Source organism: Corythoichthys intestinalis, chromosome 5 (assembly GCF_030265065.1).
Source record: "Corythoichthys intestinalis isolate RoL2023-P3 chromosome 5, ASM3026506v1, whole genome shotgun sequence".
In the NCBI taxonomy this organism is placed as follows: Eukaryota; Metazoa; Chordata; class Actinopteri; order Syngnathiformes; family Syngnathidae; genus Corythoichthys; species Corythoichthys intestinalis.
In genome coordinates, this window is record NC_080399.1 from 27,237,210 (window position 1) to 27,258,602 (window position 21,393).

General features: G+C 40.2%; 1 protein-coding gene across 1 annotated transcript; it reads left to right on the forward strand.

Moving 5' to 3' along the window:
• Positions 1-991: 991 nt before the first annotated feature.
• LOC130915697 (uncharacterized) lies at positions 992-16,949 on the forward strand. The gene is made up of 7 exons (XM_057835689.1): positions 992-1,186; positions 3,493-3,617; positions 6,815-6,881; positions 7,030-7,177; positions 13,010-13,152; positions 13,772-13,882; positions 13,991-16,949. Exons 1-7 carry the CDS (start codon positions 1,034-1,036, stop codon positions 14,174-14,176), a joined length of 933 nt encoding a protein of 310 aa, XP_057691672.1. The 5' UTR covers positions 992-1,033; the 3' UTR covers positions 14,177-16,949.
• Positions 16,950-21,393: the final 4,444 nt, after the last annotated feature.

Below are 21,393 nucleotides of genomic sequence, written 5' to 3' on the forward strand. Positions count from 1 at the left end.
CAGGAATGCAAAAAAATTAAACATTTCTCTTAATACCACTCAACATTGCCTAAATAAAGAAATTAAATATAACTGAAAATCTTCTTTGTCAGGAAATAACAAAAACAAAAAAACAAAAATTAATAAATAAAAATTGAGCTGTTTTCCAGGTAAACTACTGCTTTTGTCCACAAGCACAACCAACCAAAAAAAATAAATAAATAAATAAATAAAAGCTCCCGTGGTATGCTTTAGACCACATAAATACAATTAAAAGTAAAACTGGAGAGAAAGGTTGAACTCGGTTCACTAGATTTTTCACAGTTTAATTAACGTTAACAGTAGAAAACACATAAAGGAGGACTCTTTAAGCAGCGACCGACTCGACTTTTGCAGGTTATCAAGTTCACACAGTTTAATGTTATGCTAACTCTTATGCAGCTCAGACTTTCAGTAGCAAAATTAGTGGTGTGTTCCCCACTTCCATAACTTTGACATATTTTTACATTTCTTACAATGGCTGCTGCTGGGTGAAAAAAAAAAAAAACATCTAATATCTTTAATATCTAATGTGTGGGTGTCTGTGGGGGGCCCAAGTCATTAGCCATTCAAATGTGCGTTTAGGAGGGAAAAAATGGACCGGCACGTTCAGCAAGTGAAAAGAGATACATGTAAGTCTGAACATAATGAAAATAATTCACTTAATAACGATGGGGTCAATTGCAACAATTAAAACATATGGGAAGTGGTGGAAGTTGGTGGGGACAATGTGAGCATCCTCAAAAGTTGCTTGTGTTTTGTCCCTACTGTCCTTATGCAAACCTACGCCCTTGGTCATAGGGTTATTGAGGTTTTCAAAAGACAAATGCCTTAAAAAAAAAAAAAAATAGCTGACCGCGTTGACGTTGACGCCTTTCTGATTGGCCAGCAGTGGTCAGGTGACTGACCAATACCTCAACAACGCCCCTTTCCTCCTGCCCAAAGTATGTAAATTGACTCCTCACACGTTTACTGTGGTAGTCTGTTTTCCACCGAGTTTGAGATTGAAGCCATCATGAGCATCCCAGTGGTGGATTTTGGCTCATGCAGCCTCGACGTGGACGATATTTCCCGCGTGGATCTGCACGAACTGAGCACGGAGTTTAAAAATGCTTTTACACAAGTGGGATTTGTTTTCTTGGAGAACACGGGCATCACGCAAGAAGAGGTGACAGCATACTTTTTCAACCACAATTTCGCATAGCTCAACATAACCTCGGGAGTAGCGGGAATTGCATGAAAAGTTTTGGGTGGCACTGCAAACAAAAATACAGCCATAATGTTTCGTGATGGTGATATTTTTGGTCATGTATATGCTTCACAAAGTAATTTTAGGTTTTTTCGACCTTTTTTTCTACAGAAAAAAAACAATCTTTAGATGCAGCTCGACTTTTTTTGAGAATTGTGTATTTTTAAATACTGGAAACAAAAATGTATTCTTGAGAAAAGTCTATGGGTGCAGTGTTTTTAAAGGGTGCCATATGGACTTCACAAAGTGGAGGAGACATTTTGTGCTAAAGTTAGCCCTCAGCCTAGCTTTGCTGGCATGATAGCTAACATTACTTTGGATACTTGATGACAAATCTATAATTTTACGAATATTTTTTGTTGTTGAAATGATTAAATTTAATTAATTTCTTTGATATGGCGCAAAACACTCAGGTGACTTGAAGTTCCGCTCTGAGACCAAATTTCAAAATTGGCCGACATGCACGTGTGATACATCATTGGAAAGCTTAAAATCTCACTTTTCTTGGGGAAGAAAATTTTTGAACAGGAAGGCATTTGAAAAAAAAAAAAATTAAACCGCGAAACCCTAACTGGAAGTGAGAGCACTCGAGAGCAGAATTAAAGACGCCATGATTTTAACGAGATATTATCGCGTACTTACCTCCTTTCGATCCAAAAATTCTATGTAGCATGTATCACTGAGTGTCAAGACACATCTGTGAATGGTCTGATGGGTTGCAAATTTTGTCAGAACACCGGATTTGGGGGGAATTTTTATGGGTGAAACATGATCATATAACAAGGGTCGCGATGCAGAAATCGCAGACATCAAGGAGTGGTCGAGATGTTCATTTTCATATATTTTAAACGTTTTTTTTTATTTTATTTTTTTTCTTTGGATCGATTATTTATCATCTTACATATGGGAGAAAATGTGACAGTAACAACAACAACAACAAAAAAAAATACAATTAAGCGTTTCTTATGTGGTAGATATCTGTGACTTTTTTACAGACACAATTTTTTTCATTGTGACATAATTTGTTTAAAAGTTTAAAATATGCGAGTGAATAAATTTTTAAAGTCGTTTTTTAAAACTAAATATTAGACATCAATGATTGATTCTAAGCTAAAAATGACAGACATTTTGAATAATAAATACGATTACTTCTTTTTTTTTGCCTAGGTTGAAACAAAAGCGGTTGCGAGACGTCTTTAAACGGGTTTTCAGGGTAAAACGGACAAATTAAAAATAGTTCGGAGGCTTAATGCGCCATGAATCTACTATGGCAGCATAAAGGCATATTGTTCTATCAAACACAACAGTTGTTTTGGCTTAAAATACAGCAGTTTCTTTTAAAGAGGAGTGCAAGAAAAGAAACTGCTTTTTCAGTCTTGTCTGTGTTTTCCGCCATATATAGCGTAAAGTGACGCTAACATAACAGAGTGGACAGTGTCAGAGACAGTGGGGACAAACAGAAACGCTTAAAAGTTTAAAAACAGCACATGATTAAAGATAGTTTGACACTGGGGACATAGCAAAATTCCATAACAACCTTTTACCAGAAGTAAATTAAATAAAAAAATGTTTTTAAAAAATCCATTTATGAAGCTTGTACCCTTGAATTTATAATAGATGGCAATTTTCAATACACACACAATTCACACCACTCTCACGCGCTACGTCACACATTATTATAATTAATTACTGTACTGTATTATATTAGCCCTAGCCTCCCTCCCGTTGCCTTCAAGAGCCTTTTCTGGCAATAGCTCAGTTGTCTACTCATTGGGCTGGCATTAAGGTTCAAATCCTGATTGGATTAACTTTATATATTGATGTAGTTAAACTTAAATTCTAGTTTGCTTAAACCTTTGAGCTCTGCTTTCTTAAAATAAGTCCATTTTACTTAAAATTTTGAGTTCTGTTTACTTAAATTTTGAGTTCTGCTTACTTAACATGAGTTCAGTTTAGTAACGTTTACTTCAAATTTCAAGTTCTGCTTACGTAATATACAGTAAATCCAGTTAACTAAATTGAAAATTTTAATTTTCAGGAATGGCTTGCATTTGCAAGTTGTCCATCAAAATTTGCAAATCTAAGTAAAATCATTGAAATTTCAAGTCCTGCTTTCTTTTTTATTTTATTTTTTTTTACAATGTACAGATGCTTTGTAAATGTGAGTGCTTTAAAAAAAAAGTTAAGCTTTCTTGTGTATTTCTTTTCTTCACATATCCATGCAGGTGAAGAGTGTCATGGACGCTTCATTGAGGTTTTTCAGGCAGCCAGACCATCTGAAGCAACCATTCAGAAGGAATACCTTCCCAAATTGTATCGTCCACGGCTGGCTACCTCTGGGATCGGAAAGGTAACGCTTCAATGCAGACCCAGGGGACTCAAAAAGTCATGATCGCACAGTAACATGTAACAGTAACATGTTTGATAAAGTATGCACGTTATACACTAAATAACTGTTAAAATGCTAATAATAACAATCATTTTTATAAATATTTCTTAAAAATAAATGTATATACAGTCATAGACTTCATAATATATTGACGGGGCGCAGGGCCGATTAATAGGGGGTGTCTATTTCCGTCAAAGCTGACCGAGTGGAAACACAGACAAAAAGCTTTTTACATTGAAAATTCTTGCACATTGAAAAATCTTGCGAATAAATGCTAAAATCCCCGATTTCTTTATAAATATGGACTCAAAACAGTCTCAATTCTTGGTTAAAAGCAACAACAAAAAAACAGGCAGTTAACATTTATTTTACGTAAATATGTTGAATGTGCTGCTAGTCTTTGAGCCACTGTGGTACCGCCTTATCACCACAAAGAGCTTTTTACGTTGAAAATTCTTGTGAATAAATGCTTAAATCCCTGAATTCTTTATAGATATAACTTAAAACAGTCTCGATTCTTGGTTAAAAGTTAAAAACCTGGCAGTTAGCATTTATTTTTACGTAAATATTACGAATTATGACGCCAATGCCATAGCGGGTAATTTCTCCCATTGATTTTTTTCACAACGTTTCAAAATTCATGCATGGTATGAAAAATATAATAATTACCTTGAATTGATTTTTTCATAGACTATTTATTTACTGCATCAATAAAAGTGCAAATAAATATATCCACAGAATAGGCCCTCAAACACAGAGACCTTTAAAAAGTGAAAGGAGACAGAGGAAGATAAGTGATAAAGAATAACACTTTATGGACTGGTATGATCACAGTACTGGTTTCTAGAAAAATCTGGGAAAGTAGTTGCATTATATACTCCATATAGTACTTACTTAGGGCAAACTCCTGAACAAACAATGAACAAAGTATGGAGTGATCGACTTATCATAAGTTTGAATGGAAACTACCAGGCTAGATCTTGCCTGTGTTGTCTTGCCAAAAAAAAGTTATGTGCTCGGACGCGCCGGCGCGTCCGCTCGACCTTATAAAGTTTTTAACTACCTAACAAATAGAGATAATACTTAACTAACTAAATTAATAAAATAAAGTTACTTAAGCACTAACATAATTACAACTAGAATAGCATCATAGAAACCGTCCAGCATTAGAGAAACCCCATCATGTTAGTTTGCATGCACAGCTAGCTAAATTGCTTAACGGCCTAATTATAACTACTGGCGGTGTTAAGAGTTAGCGAGCGCAATGAAAATAAACTACACCCACGCTTAATTCATATCTGAACCAGATAGACTGCAGTTCAACACTTCTTACCTGAAGTTCAGATTCCCCTCCACTCGGACCGCCGGCGGCCGCGGGTCTCTCCTCCTGCCTCCCCTTCCCCTCATCCACCTGACGGCCACCCCCGCCATTGTAACCTGCGGTTGCTGCTGTCGCTGAAGAGGAAGCTCCGCCACCGGCAAACATCTGTGTTATTTTAACACATTTAGCGGCATCCGCATGAAGGGCTTGTCTCTTTCTATCTCTAATTTTTTCCGCGCCTCCTTTCCTTTTCTTGTAGTTATCCATTTTGTTTATCTCCTCTCTCTGTATGTCTGATTAATGTATATCTGATACCTCTGATCAAGAGGGAGGGGGCATCGGCCCTCGTTTGTAATTGGTCCAGCCCATAACCAATCTTGACTGATGGGCCGATCTACCAGTTTTGTGTACCAATGTGATTAATGCCCTTAGGAAAAAAAAAAAAAAAAAAAAATTCAGGACCGGCCCAAAATCGCCATCGGCCCACCGGGCAAATGCCCGGTATGCCCGATGGCCAGTCCAGCGGTGCACGCAAGGTCCCGCTGCTGAAGCCAGTGCATGTCCAGACACGTCTGAAGTTTGCCACTGACCATCTGGATGATCCAGAGGAGCAATGGGAGGTCATGTGGTCGGATGAGACCAAAATTGAACTTTTTGGTCTTAACTCGGCTCGTCGTGTTTGGAGGAAAAAGAAGGATGAGTACAACCCCAAGAACACCATCCCAACCGTGAAACATGGAGGTGGAAACATCATATTTTGGGGCTGCTTCTCTGCTAAGGGTACAGGACGACTGCACAGTATTGAGGGAAGGATGGATGGGGCTATGTATCGCCAGATCTTGGCTGACAACCTCCTTCCTTCAGTGAGAGCCCTGAAGATGGGTCGTGGCTGGGTCTTCCAGCATGACAACGACCCAAAGCACACAGCCAAGGCAACTAAAGAGTGGCTCCGTAAGAAGCATCTTAAGGTCCTGGAGTGGCCTAGCCAGTCACCAGATCTGAACCTGATAGAAAATCTATGGAGGGAGCTGAAAGTCCGTGTTGCCCGGCAGGCTCTGGAGAAGATCTGCATGGAGGAGTGGGCCAAAATCCCTGCTGCAGTGTGTGCAAACCTTGTCAAGGACTACAGGAAATGTTTGGTATCTGTAATAGCAAACAAAGGTTTCTGTACCAAATATTAAGTTCGATTTTTGTGATGTATCAAATACTTATTTCATGCAATTAAATGCAAATTTATTATTTAAAAAGCATACAACGTGATTTTCTGGTTTTTTGTATTAGATTCCGTCCCTCACAGTTGAAGAGAACTTATGATACAAATTACAGACCTCTACATGCTTTGCAAGTGGGAAAACCAGCAAAATCGGCAGTGTATCAAATACTTGTTCTCCTCTCTGTATGTATGTTATATTTTCAAGAATTTAAAAAATTTGAAGGTGAAGAAGTTTCGAAACGATTAATTGGTTATCAAAATAATTGTCGATTAATTTGCTAATCGATCAGTTTTTAATTAATTGTTGCACCCCTGCTTATAAGTGTTCATATGGTATTTCATCAGTTGAGCCGTTTTTCTTTATATTGGTCTAAAATCAAATTTGTTGATGAATTTTATGCTCGAAAATAAAATATACCACTCTACATTTGTTTGCCCTGTCCATGAATGCCAACTACTGTTTTTGAAATCAAAAGTTCAGCACAAAGGTTTGCCCACTCCTAATATTAGCATCAAGATGGAGGCTTTTGTGAATTATATTTTAATGCAAATGATGTATACATTTGTCTTTTGCATAGTTTGTTTTGACCTGACTCATTCATTATTGTCTTTATTTTCTTTCAGGGTGGATATAGAAAAACCAGAAGATATAAAAGAGGCGTTCAACATGACTTCAATCAACCCCAGCATAGTAAGGAAATTTTTTAAAGAGTTTTGAGGTCAAAATGCAAGTCTCTAAAAGGTCCTCTATCCGGATCCCAAAAAAAAAAAAAGTCACCCTTTATCACAACTAATGTCACTGATTAACTTCAAACTCTTCATTTTGTGCTGCTGTGTAGAAATGGTCTTCTCTGGAAGGATTCCAGGAGAGCCAGACAACCTTTTACTACCGCTGCAAAGAGCTGAGTCTGCGCATTTTGAGGGTTATTGCCCACAGTCTGGATGTGGACCCCGAAGTCTTTCTGAGTGCCCACTGCCACCTTGACAGTATGTAAATGTCCAATTGTAAAAGTAGAAATGATACATTTTAAATTTGAGAAAAATGTCCAATCCGAAAAAAGTATTTTTTTTCTTAGTATTTTATTAGAGGTCGCCCGATAGGTGGGGGCCGTCAAGGTGCCATACAAGTGTAACACCATACATGACTCGCACAAAATCGTTTAGGATTATTTTAGATGCATATATGTTACATTTTTCTTATAGAGTATTCGATGAGTAATACGATAGAACTATTAACAGACTTTTTTGGGTGAAAATCACCATTTCTTTAAGTAGTCTCATGAATAATGACCTGGCCTGTGAAAATCAATGCAAAATAACTCAGTGACGACTCTCTAGAGTATACTTGGTGAGTGGTCTCTCTTTCAGTAATCATGTAGTGGCACCTGCTGAATCGAATGTGTGTAATATGCATAAGTTACGTGACGTAAATTGTGCTGGTTAGAATCGTTGCATAAACTGCCAAACGATTCCATGGAATTGAAACACGGACGCATGCGCACATCGGTCAGAAGTGGCGAGTACTCACTATTTTTGTTTTTATTTAGTTTTTTGGAACCTTTTAATTGCCTCAAAATACTTTTTGCATGTATTACCCTCCCATACTTTTAACTGATGTGTTTTTTTTTTTGTGTTAGCTTTGAAGCAATTGACCACATTAGTCACGTAGCATATTTAAACCGTCCTTATTTGATATAACTACATTTGAGTATTTTCTTAAGGCATTTTTGTAGTACGTTCTGCCTCTATGGATCTAAACAAAACAAGTTTAGAGCGCACGGTAGTACTTTGGGTATCAAATTTGACTATTGTTGGACGTTTTGCCGATGTAGGAGATTGTGGCAGAACATCGGTTCTCTATAGGAGCCGGTCTCGATTCCAATCCCTAAGTGGGAGTATTTTTTTTGGGGGGGGGGGGCTGCCGTCCAGCGAGCGAGAGAGGGACGAGGCGATAAGAGCGTCGAGCTGGGCTTTTGAAGTTTCGGAATCAACAATATCTAAAGAAATTTTTCGTCCGATTGCCGATATCCAAAGCTGATTTTGTAAGCAGATATTTGAGGTGATATACTTTTTTTTTTTTTTCTTTTAAGCATGTAGGTTATGAAAAGGCAATTAAAAAAAAAAAATGCTACCGCAGAATCAAATTTACAACGATGAACTGAGACTTAAAGGATTAATTCGATCTAGTGCTACCAAACCAACGAACACGGCACTTCTTTTTATGATTCTACACACTCGGCAAGAACAGTACATTATTCCCAAATAATTAAACCCACTAGGACGTCACGACAAAAAGGAAACAAATGAGAGTTAAAGAGGATCCTCGCCATGCTCATGCGAATGCTATGCTAACACGACGAGTTACATTTAGAGTGTAAGGACAGTAAAAACTCAGTAAAAAACTTAAAAGGCTAAAGCAACATTGCATATTCTCTCATGCAAAATAAAAACAAAGCATCTTACAATATTTCAGGCATGAAAATCTCACCTTTTGGCGGAATTCGCCGTTTTGAAGTAAAAAATGGTGACCTACATGAATTGTGTAGATCCGAGGAGAAAATTTGTAGTGGGGTGGGGGGGTGGTCGGGAGATTTTTAAAATTATTATTATTATCATGTGATTAACCTAGTAAGTGTGTGCCAAAAATTGATGATTAGATTCTTCTTCTGTGCTCGTTATTTTTTAGTTGGAAGAGAGAGAGTTCATCGCTTCTTGCCTTTCAATTTAATTGGAAAATGTCCCTGGTGTGTTACTAAGTCCCGAGTGCGTCTACAAGAGGCGAGTTCATGAACCCTCTTGTACTGTTTAGCTTTTATTGTTGTTGTTTTTGAGATGTTATTAGTTAGCGCCGAGCGCTAAGGTAGATTCCAAAACGTAAAGCCAAAGTAAAGAGAAAGATTAAGTCAAATAGAAATAGAAAGAGAGAGGTCTGAAAACTATTTCGGCTCTATCTGACTTATTTCTCCTTCTCTGCCTTAGCACCAACTGACCGTCCACACAGCCACTTCCGCGTTATATAGTACGTCGTCAAATGTGACGTCATGAACTAGTTCCACAAATCAAATAAACAAATCACAACTTGTTTTATAGAACCAAAGTAAATTATTTACAACTAACATGAATAATTAAGCAAACGTTATTTAGGCTCCTACAGCTGCGCTAATTAGCGACTTCGCTAACATGTATTTCCATGTCAAGTTGTGCGTTGTTTGGTGGTGTACAAAAGTTATTCCAGATGCAGAACGTGTAAAAACAGGATTAAGTACAGCGGTAACACTACAAACATGCGAAATAGTACAGAAATCTGTGAAAACAAAGTATATTGGTTAAAAGAAGTTTTATTTCTAAGGACACATTGTTTGTTTCCAGAAAATGTGGAATTCATTCCACTAGTGTAAATTTTATTGTATTGTTGAGAGAAATAGGTACTGCTGTTCCGAACAGTTTATGTTTTTGCACCTTCTTGTGAAAAAGAGCATCTCAAGATCAGCTTGTGTGTTGTATAGGCATGTTGAGACATAAGCACTGCCTTTAAAATGGTTAATGATTTTGCACTTTCTTGTTTAAAAAAAAAAAAAAAAAAAAAAACAGCTTAAAGAGCATACGACACCAGAAAAAAAGTCTTAAATGGCATTATTATGTGAATTAGAATCATATTTTGAGACGATTCGACCATATACAACAATTTAGCAAAGCGCAGATGACGAGAAATTAGTCTTTTAATCTGCCGGTTAGCCACGCCTACAATTATAGGGCTTTAGCGTCCCCAACAGGTGGATGACGTCAGCGGTAGACTAGGCTCATCGGTTTTACTATTCAGCCCATTGAGGGGGAATTGTTCAGAACGAGGAAAACGAGACGAAGAGAGCTGCAAAATGTCATTGTTTCAGTCTCTCTACTCCCAATATTTTTACAGGATATTCTTTTTATCCAAGTATTTTCCCCAATAGCTATATAAATGGCTTGAGAAGGACCAGTCAGCCCGTCGAGGGGGAACTATTCACAATGAGGAAAACGCGACGAAGAGAGCGGCAAAATGTCATTGTTTCTGTCTCTTTACTTCAATATTTTGACAGGATATTCTTTTTATCCAAGTATTTTTCCCCAATAGCTATATAAATGGCTTGAGAAGGACCAGTCAGCCCGTCGAGGGGGAACTATTCACAATGAGGAAAACGCGACGAAGAGAGCGGCAAAATGTCATTGTTTCTGTCTCTTTACTTCAATATTTTTACAGGATATTCTTTTTACCCAAGTACTTTCCCCAATTGCTAAATAAATGGCATGGTCATGACAAATAACTTGTGCTAAATGGAATATAAAATAATAAAAATCCATTTATTCAAGACGACATGGCAAAATTACTCCATAATGGTCAAAACAGTCGACTTTACCTTTACTGTCACACCTGCCGAACGATATTTTATGACACCTAAATCGGACATATGTCATTTCCCTTCCCCGGCTTCGGAGAATGTAAACAGACCAGAAGGAGTGACAGCTAGCCGACATGCTAACCCGAACCGAGGGATGTTTCAAAGTCTTCGAAGTGGAAAATCACACATAACTAGCCTGGATTATTTGACATGACGACCCGGTTGTCAAGTTTCTTTGCGGATCGGCAAACCGCCCGGCGGAGAGCAATTTACAGTTCGTTCCCTGGAGGAGGGTGGCTGGAATTGTTGTGTAGCTAACGTGCTAACAGCTAACTGCTAATGAGCGTGAGGATAGCTTTTTACATGCCTATCAATGATCAAACGTAAGTAGTCCTTTATTTAAAGGAATTTTATAGTGTTTACTTTGTAATCACTGTATTCGTATTTGACATAATACAAAACAAGATGTTTACTCACTTCCTTGTAAGTCCAATGGTCCCACAGTAAATATCCACGGTGAATGGGAACCTTTTGAAACTCCAAAAAGGCGCATACGCCTCTCCCGCATACAGAATGATTTTTCTGCAGCCGTTTGGCTGGCGTGATGCAAAAAATAAAAGTATTAATCCGCAAAATCAGCTGAATCCTTCGTCCTCATACACAACAGTACACTGTAGCGTGAAGAGGACGTCTTCTACCGTACACGTCACAGCGCCCTCCTCCTCAATGCGAGACCGAAGCCGGAAGTCACTCATTTTCCTGGCGCGGGATTCAAAAAACTAAATAAATATAGCGATCGCTTCCACACACATCCAAGCGGTCCATATCATTCAGGAGCATAAAATACCGCGTGTATTATGAAATAAACATGCTTTTTTCGTGTCACAAGCACTTTAAGGACAGCTTTTTATTGTATGGGTATGTTTCTATCCTTCCTGTTGAATCATTAGGATGTTTTAAATAAATAATGGACATAAATTTGGTTGACTACTTTATTTATTAGTAATGTATGATGCATCGATAATCGTGATCATTGTCAATACCATGATAATCGTTCAATAATCAAATCGTAGCACCCTGAATCGTAATCGAATCGAATCTTTGGGTGCCTCCCGCAGATCACTGAAACACTGTGGGTTGACAGCAGTGTTGTAAATAACTGCGTTAGAATATAACGATGTTACAAACGGCGTTATTTTTTTTCAGTAATGAGTAATCTAATTAATTACTTTTCTCATCTTGGCAACGCCGTTACTGGTACTGAGGATGGAAAGGCGTGCGTTACTAAGCGTTGCTATATTGGTTGAATGACGCGATAAAATTCTGAGGGAGACGGACTCACCGAGACGACAGAGCAGAGAAGGAGTGGAGAGGAGGCAAAAAAGTTGTGACGGCGCGCAAACGCGATGCTAGGTGGCTCCAGTAATACCTGACTGCAGCCGATAGCCTACAAACTACGCCCACATGATATGGTAGACATGGTAGATACCATATATACATAGAACTAGATGCAAAATGACAGACATAGGGGCGTTAGCAACATGTACAGTATAGGAACTAGATGCGTTAGTAAACAGCCGCCATCTTAAAGCAGTAGACTTCTTAGGAAGGCTCTGTTCTAGGGAACCTTCCTAGCGAATCTAAGTAACTTTTTATCTAAAACACTCCTAAATTGGCAAATCAAAACTTGAATCTATCTTTAAATGATGAAACAGTTTTAAAACTTCCACATGTCAAAAGTAGACAGAAGGGAACTAATGCAATAATGGGAGCAATTTTAACAATTTTTAACGGTTGATTCAGGGTAAAGCGTAAATTAGTGTAAAGAATTGGGCTAGGGCCAGTTGTCCCAAAAACCTTTTACGCTTCACCTAGTGTGACCTAAGTTTTTTTTTTTTTTTGGGGGGGGGGGGAGACAACAAAAGATGAAAATTATCACCAGTTACTTTGCCAACTAACTAATTACTCTTACATTCAGGTAACTGAGTTACTAACGCAATTACTTTTTGGGAGAAGTAATTTGTAATTACAGTTAATTACTTTTTTAAAGTAAGATTAACAACACTGGTCGACAAAGCTCAATATTTTATTGGGTTGTACAGTGTACCAGAACATATTTCCTCCACACCCTTCTCACCTTTTTAACCCCTGACCCATTTTCATGCCCGATATTTACAAAACGAGCAAGCCTGAAGCTTCCTGTAGCAGCCTGCCTTCAAGTTGCTGCAGGGTCCTTCCGAGGTTCTACCGTCAGTCAGCGGCGGGCACAGTTACTCACACAGATGCCTGATCAAAATCCTTTTTTATCGGCTTTTTTTTTTTTTTTGTTAATCGGCCGATGTTGGGAAAAAAGTCCATTTATCGGCCTGATATATCGGCTAGCCGATATATTGGTGGACATTTATAATTTATTTTATTTAATGAGAAGTTTGTCTTTTTATAGCTGATCAGAACCTGACAACGCTGCGTTCGCTGTACTATCCACCGGTAAACAGCAGGCTTGCCAAGGAGGGTCAGCTGAGATGTGGACAGCATTCCGACTATGGGAGCATGACCCTGTTATTCCAGGATTCACAAGGGCTGCAGGTGATGGACCGTCTTTGAAAATTTGCGTCATGCGTTTAGGGCCTGCGATCACTTCAGTGGACATCCCAGTTAAAATGGATTGGAAGTCTATTGCTGTCAGTGGGAGCCAAAGAGTTCAGCTACGTGAGGTCACAAGAGATTCATCAAACCAAACCAAACAAAAACATTTCGTAAAATTCCCAGAGCAAAGCGCAAACAGGCCACAGTTATTTCAATGTACGTATTTAATTTTTTAAAAAAATTATTAATATAATACTATTTGAAGATTTTTTTTCTCAAAATGGATCCTTCAATTTATTAATTCTATTTAAAATGATTAATAAATATATTTTTACTGCCCTTGGCAAAATAAATGCAGGCAACACTAAAACTACAATAGGATGTCAAATGGGGGCTGCAAGATATCGTCCCTTGGTCCGCAATTGGTCCCTGAGCTGCACGTTTGAGCCCAATCTCCTACATGAATGTTACATAAACAAAAAAATAAAAAAATGGATATAATTATATTCACTCATTGGCTGCCATCGAAGGGAAAACGTCTTGCAACCCATTTGAACTGGGGTGGACAGGCAGAGCTCATTCGGCCTAAAAAATTATTATTCGCTGCCTCTCCCTGCAGGTGCGCCGACGTTCTGGTGAGTTTATTATGGTTCCGTGCATTCCAGGGGCAGTTCTCGTCAACATAGCAGACATGATGCAACGTTGGACAAGTGACCGTTTTGTATCTGCGGTAAGTAGATACTTAACTTGTTTATCAAGGGTGATACTTTCCAGCCCCAACTGCATGAAAAAGACCCCAATTCAAGTGTTTTTTCCCCCCATGGTTTTACTCCATCAGGTCCACAAAGTTGAGCTGCCCATGGCCGATGACTCCAGTACACGACAATCCCTGGCTTTCTTCCTTATGCCTGACGACGATGCCATGATCAGCTGCGTGGACGGGTCAAACAAGTACCCACCGATTAGGGCTGGCGACTACTATGCTGAGCGCCTTGCCCATATTTACGTTGACAAAGATTCATGATGTAATTGAAAGTCATTTGGAACACAATGTGAATTCAAAATCACTTTCTTCCCTGTAGAAAATTGGGGGAATCTATTATTTTATTTTTGTAAATGAAAACATATACCGGTAGATGTATTAAATCTCCATACTATAATTTCTTCTCCGTAATACATGATTTTTTTTCCCTTTTAAAGCAACACTAGGTAAGGTTTTTTTTTTTGTGTGTTTTTTTTTTAACTTGTCCTGTTAAGCTGTTTGACACGGAGAATGGAAGTCTAAGTGTCCGGTTGGTCTGAACAGTTTTAATGTTTCACATTGAGAGTATGACATACTCACATTGTGATCATTAAACATACCTCGTTTATAATGACAAAGCAGCGAACAGGAAGGGGTTATGATGGAACAGAAGCAAAGAAACACAAAAAAAAGAAAAAAGAAACACAACAACAAGAAATACATTGAACACCTACACTAACAATGAATATGTTGGTGCTATCGTCAGCCAAATGTATTTCCGGTTGACACCATGTGGGGGGCCTGTTGACCAGGGAAAGAAGGGGAGGCGGGTGGGGGAGTCTATAGGATATGTGATTGGGAGGGGTGGAGTATACACAAATCAGCCCTGTGATCTAGAAATCAGTAATCGTGTGAATCCCTTGTGTGTGTAAGCCTGTCGGCAACCGACCCTACGCCATCTCATTGCCATTCCCGGCACCGGGGCTCCCACCGGAGCGCGCCCTATCACATCCAAACTCGCGATAGCCACGCAGATGGGCAAAGACGCCGTGTGGGTGCCACCCCAGGACCACGGCTCTCACCCAGCCAGCCGTGCAGCCCATCCCTCCTCCCGCAGCCCAGCAAAGGAGCCATCCAACCGGCTTTCAGGGATGGGAAGAGGGGACGCACCACCAACCCCATGACTACCCCCACCACCGTCCGCCCACCCGGCCCATGAGCCACTGCCGCAGTCCCCCAACAGGCACGACACGCCGCGGGACCCCAACAGCCCACCAAGCCCAGGGCAGGGCAGGTCCCAGCCGACACACCGGCGTCCAGCCAGCGACCCTTGACGGAGCGCAGGGTGGATACCCAGGTAGAGTAGAGAGGGGAAGGCGGAAGCAGGAGAACGCCGAGGAGCCACCGCAGGGCGAAGCGAGATTGGAGCCCCGACCTCCCCCACTCCCGTGGCCTGCAGCAGGCAGAGGGGAGGCCACTCTCCGGGAGCCAAGCCACAGAGAAAAAGTGTGGGATCCACCTACCACTCTATTACTGTGGCTGCCAGGTCCCCTGCTGCCAGCCATTACCCAGCACCGTGATGGGATTGTCACCCTTCCTTTTGACCGAAGTCACTTGACCAAAATACAAGTTTCTATTTAAAAAAAAAAAAAAAAAAAAGTGACCGTTTTTCAGCCATCAGTATTCAAAAATCAAAACTGGGACATCCCTTGTTCATAGTCAATTCACCTCTGCTCATGCTCATCGACTTCCATCTCTTTTCCACATCTGCCAGCACTCTGCTGCTCTACTTCATCAGAGCAGAACAGAAACAGATTTATCACTGTAACTGTTATACAATTAATCAGTGTTTCTCAACTGGTAGGTTGTGAAAGTGGTTTATGTTGCCTCAGTAGGTTACCTAGCTTACCTCTCTCATTCCTCCTTTCTGATTTATCCTTGCTGTGAGCAAATAACTAGCAAGTAGCTAGTGTTACCCTTTTTGGCTGAAATAACTTCAGTTAGACGCTATTTGCAGCCATCTACTTTGACATCGGTGTGAAGAAAGTTTGCCCCACTCCTCAACGCAGAATACTTTCAACAGAGACTGAATGTTGAAGTGAGAGAAAACTTCATGGTGAGATCAAAGGAGCTGTCTGAGGCCTTCAGAAAGAAGATTGTACAGTAGATGCTTATGAGCCTGGTAAGGGATTTCAAAAGATCTCAAAAGAATATAAAATCAGCCATTCCACTGTTCTTAAAATGGTCAACAAACAAATGGAGGACATTTAAAAAAACTGCCAACATGCCCAGGTCTGGCCGTCCAACCAACTTCACCCAGAGAGCAGACCGCAAGATGCTAAAAGAAGACTCCAAAAACCCTAAAATATCATCACGGGACCTACAGCAGGCTCTTGCTTCTGTTGATGTGACAGTGCATGCCTTTACAATCAGAAAGAGACTACACAAATTTAACATTCATGGGAGGTGTGCAAGGAGGAAACCCTTGCTGTCCAAGAAGAACACGAAGGCCAGACTGAAGTTTGCCAGAGTGAATGTAGCCAAAGACCAGGACTTCTGAAATAAAGTTCTTTGGACAGATTAATCTAAAATTGAATTATTTGGACACCAGAAAATAGGACATGTTTGGCATAAACCCAATACAGCATTCCAGAAATACAACCTCATACCAACTGTGAAGCATGGAGGTGCGAGTGTCATGGTTTGAGGATGCTTTGCTACAGCAGGACCTGGCCAGCTCAACATCATGGAATCCTTCTGCGCTGAGGAGTGGGGCAAACTTTCTTCAGACCAATGTAAAAGACTGGGAGATGGCTACAAAAAGCTTCTCACTGAAGTTATTTAAGTCAAAAGGGGGAACACCAGCTATTGGTTGAGCGTCCTAACTTTTTCCTCAGTTAGGATATGCATTTTTGTTTAAATATTTGGTTTAATGATTAAAACAATGTTCATTTTTGTTGTTTACCTGTAATTAAATTACTTTCTTTTACGGAGATAAAGAAAACAAGATCAGACATTGATCTGTAAACATTTCCTAATAAAGAACTGAATATTTCATGGGGTGTTCTAATTTTTTCAAATGACTATACAGTGTATTCTTTCTCCTCTGGAAGGAAAAACTAATAACAGTGTCTGTATGCAATATTTAATCATGCCTAATTAATGATGGTTTGGCTGATGTTCATCTTTTAGAATAAGCACTGACTTTAAAAATAAATGGACTGGGAGTGTTTCTAACATCAGCCTATTTGTTTGCAAATGAAGATCTGTATTGTACAAATGTCTTTAAATGGACTAAACGCTTAGCCCTATTTTCTCATTAGACAAGCATGTCAAAACTGTTGCCTGAAAATATGAAATGTGACAAGTATTGTCCTTATGGAAAGAAATGCTCATTTTGTTTCATGCAGTATTAAAAAAAAGGCAATTAAGTTGACATTGCTGTCAAAAAAAAAAGAAAAAAGCCAGCAGAAGAGATGCAGAAGCACAAATTAAAAGACTGAAAAATACATTTAGCTTTTTTTTTTTTTTTTTTTTTTTTTTTTTTTAAATCATGTCGCAAATGTTTACTGTGATGCTGCGATTGGGAGTTTTTTCCTGATTTTATCAGGAATTGTCACTGGAGTCACAGGAGTCATAACACATTATTGATTCAAACCGTTTCCCTAACGCAGGAGAATTAAAGTGAATTAAATCAATTCCTCCAGTATTATTGTCAGGACTTGTACAGAGGCGACAACGTATTTGTTCAGAATTCAAAATAGTCCTCAGGTGTCTAAACATTTCTGTGCCAGGATTTCATCAAAATATCCCAGGGATCAATACTTTACCACTTTTCATTCATTTTTACAAGCCACTGCAAACCCCACATCTACCCCAGGGTGTATATTGTATATTGCTATGACAACTTGGGGTGAAGCTAGCTGGTGACAAAATGAATGTATTATAGGTAAATTCATAGCGCTTCACTTGTTCCACATTTTATGTTGCAGTAATGTTCCACAATAGAGTGAATTCATTTTACTCCTCAGAATTCTACACACAACAGCTCATACTGATGAGATTTGTTTTTTTCAATTTTTGCAGCATTATTTCGTTGTTTAGTTTTATTTTGCATTTTGAGCCCAAACATGTGGTGAGCAGTGTTGTTAATAACGGCGTTAGAGTATAGACCCCAATCACCAACGTCACACAATCACGTGATCGCTGTATTGTGCCGCCATATTGTCCGTCATTGTGTGTCGTATTGTCAATGATCGTAGTTTCTAAAGGTGGATTCACTCGCAAATCATGGAAGCCCCGGTGTTTTCAGATGCTGTAAACTCATTGGATGAGTTGCATAAAAGCCGTTATTTGGAAAAGCTTCGGTCGATCCAGTCGCCAGATCCATATTTGATGCCCAAACCGATGTTTCTTCCCGTCCGGTCCCGTCCCGTGCGTCAGAGCTCGTCCTGAGACCACAAAATTTCCAATCATACTCCAGTTTATGTCACGATGAGGAGTCGGGTACCCAAAATCGGCACTGGCCCGAATATAAACCGACATTTAGTCAGCTGAGCATCACCGTTGTCACGATTGTAAAATGCCGGTGTGTGCCGAAAAATAGCTGCCCCGCGTGAAATGTCCCCCCTGACGGGAGCGCTTATTTATAACGCTTTATTGACGTGAAAACATCAAATGTTTTCATGGACGCATTACAGTAATGGTTGTCACGATTGTAAAATGAAACTTGATCGACAACGGGCCGGTGTGTGCCGAAAAATAACTGCCCCGCGTGAACTGTCCCCCCTGATGGGAGCGCTTATTTATAACGCTTTATTGACCTGAAAACATGTCATGAAAAACATGAAAAAATGTTTTCATGGACGCATTACAGTAATGGATTTACGACTGTAAGATCAGTTTTAAATAATTCAATTACACAAAGTATTAGTACTGTATTTTAGTAACAAATCGTGGACTGGGCCACATAATCATCTTTGAACAGAAATGTATTTGTCTACAGGTTTTCACGACCATATCCCAATGACAATCACACAGGTATGACATTTATTAGTTCAAGCAGAGTAAAATCATACATATTCACGGTACAAGAAAGTCGTTTCCATGTGGGCGCTCCCGTCAAGGGGGACATTTCACGCAGGGCGGCTATTTTTCAGCACAACACCTGTTGTTGCGCTCACCCTCTTGCTGCGCGACCGTGGCGACGAGCTTCGTAGTCTCCGTCTGATGATGTCTGCGATCGTGTTGGCATCATATTGATGTTTTCGCCGCTGTCTAATGGCTGTCGACACAAACGCATCATGGACCAAGATAAACAAACCGTGCTGCTTTTGAGATTTGCCCTTTTAACAATGGGCACACAGCAACGACTAAAATGATCATTTATCTTCTGTTACTGCAACCAACGACCACACATGCCTTCACCATTTTGATTAATCAATGTTAACGATTGTCAGGAAGGTTTTGGGTTTGTTTACTAGACGGTGATTCCTTAGACAAGCAGAAAAACACGCAGTAATAGGAGGAATGTACGTAGCGGTAATATGTAAACTTGATGAGCTGACGGACAATATGGCGGCACCAGTCAGGGGGGCGGAGTTGTGATGTCACGTGATTGGGGTCTATAACGGGGTTACTAATGGCGTTATTTTTGTCAGTAATGAGTTGTAACTTTTGTTATGTACTTCCTCAATCTAAGTACATTTAAGGCCGAGACTTAAGTGAAAAAACACTTTATTCATTGTGCTTCTCATCACATGTGCACACGACACATCACAGAGGTTCCTTTTTACTGTACTGACAGGGAGGGCACAACTATGGCAACAGCAGTGTGACATTATGTTACAGTGAGGGTTGCAATATGCAGTGGAGCAGTATGTCCATTGAACTTTACAGAGAGGAGACCATTATTATAATCGAGGCGAAATGCTACCACTCGTATGTTGCTGCTGGTGCACAGAGAGGGAGGCTGATAGAGAGACAAGATGCTGTGATTAATTATTATTATTATTTGGCACCCTAACCAGGTATGCAATAAAAATTATACTGCATTCACTTTGTATTCGTCTTTTTCCTGTTTCACAAAGGTAAGCAGCAGCCTGAGAAGGCCATGATAGCAATGATTTCACATCCAAGTATGTAGCGCTTCATATAAACAGTATATACGTACATACATATATTACATACAGTATATAAATTTAAAACGGAGTGGTATCGGAATGGTATGGGTATCAGCCGATACTGCACAGCCAGGTATCGGGCCCAAAAAAATGGTATCGGTGCAACACTACTTTAAACCTTTAAAAAAATTCTCATTTGCAATGCGTGACTGCTTTTATTTTGGTGTGGCTGTGCACCACAATCTTTTGGTGTAGGGGAAACCCTACCCCAAACTTTTGAACCGTAGTGTATTATATATGATTTTTCATTATGTACACTACGGTTGACCCCAAACTTTTGAACTGTAGTGTATTTATTTAATGTAAAGAATACAGGTTGTGATGCATAACTTGATACGCACCGATGAGAGTGATACTTTCAAAGCTTACAAAATCGAACTAAGAAGCACATGAATGCTGGTCATCTACCAATACTCACAAATATAAAGACGTGTATGCGTCACAAAGAGCCTCTGAAAGAGTTGACGATTTAAAAAAGATAATGACTTTATCCCTGGCGATATCTTCCCAGTTAGCAGTCAGCTTAAAAAGTCAGCGAAAATCGCTCGTCAACCAAGATAAACTCTTCCGTGAGCCGTCACCTTATCGTGGTGGAGGAGTTTGAGTGCCCTAATGACCCTATGAGCTATGCTGTTGGGGGCTTTTGCCTCTGGTAGTGTTTCACATGACAGATTGGTCCTAGGCGAAGGGTCAGAGAAAGAACTGTAAATCTTGTTCACGAGTGAGGATAGGTCGGAACGTGAGATTGACAGGCAAATTGGGGCGGCGTCTGCAGTGTTGCGGGTGCTTAACCAGTCTGTTGTGGTGAAGAGGGCGCTGAGCCGGAAGGCGAAGCTCTCGATTTATCGGTCAATCTACGTTCCTACCCTCACCTATGGCCATGAAGTTTGGGTAATGACCGAAGGAACAAGATCGCGGATACAAGCGGCTGAAATGAGTTTCCTTCGCAGAGTGGCCAGGCTCAGCCTTCGAGATAGGGTGAGGAGCTCGGTCATCCGGGAGGGACTCGGAATAGAGCCGCTGCTCCTCCATGTCGAGAGGAGCCAGTTGAGGTGGCTTGGACATCTAGTTAGGATGCCCCCTGGACGCCTCCCTCGGGAGGTGTTTCAGGCATGTCCAACTGGGAGAAGACCCCGGGGCCGACCCAGGACACGCTGGAGGGATTATTTCTCTCGGTTGGCCCGGGAACGCCTTGGGATTCTCCCAGATGAGCTGGTGGAAGTGGCTGGGGAGAGGGCTGTCTGGGCCTCTTTGCTGAGGCTGCTGCCCCGCGACCCAGATTCGGATAAGTGGAAGACGATGACGACGAACCAAGAT

Bases quoted from the DNA above. Each gene is read 5' to 3' on its own strand.
- LOC130915697 (XM_057835689.1), top strand. From the start codon at position 1,034: ATGAGCATCCCAGTGGTGGATTTTGGCTCATGCAGCCTCGACGTGGAC. The intron at 3,618-6,814 runs GTAACGCTTCAA...ATTTTCTTTCAG, and splicing joins CTACCTCTGGGATCGGAAAG to GGTGGATATAGAAAAACCAG. The intron at 7,178-13,009 runs GTATGTAAATGT...GTCTTTTTATAG, and splicing joins TGCCCACTGCCACCTTGACA to CTGATCAGAACCTGACAACG.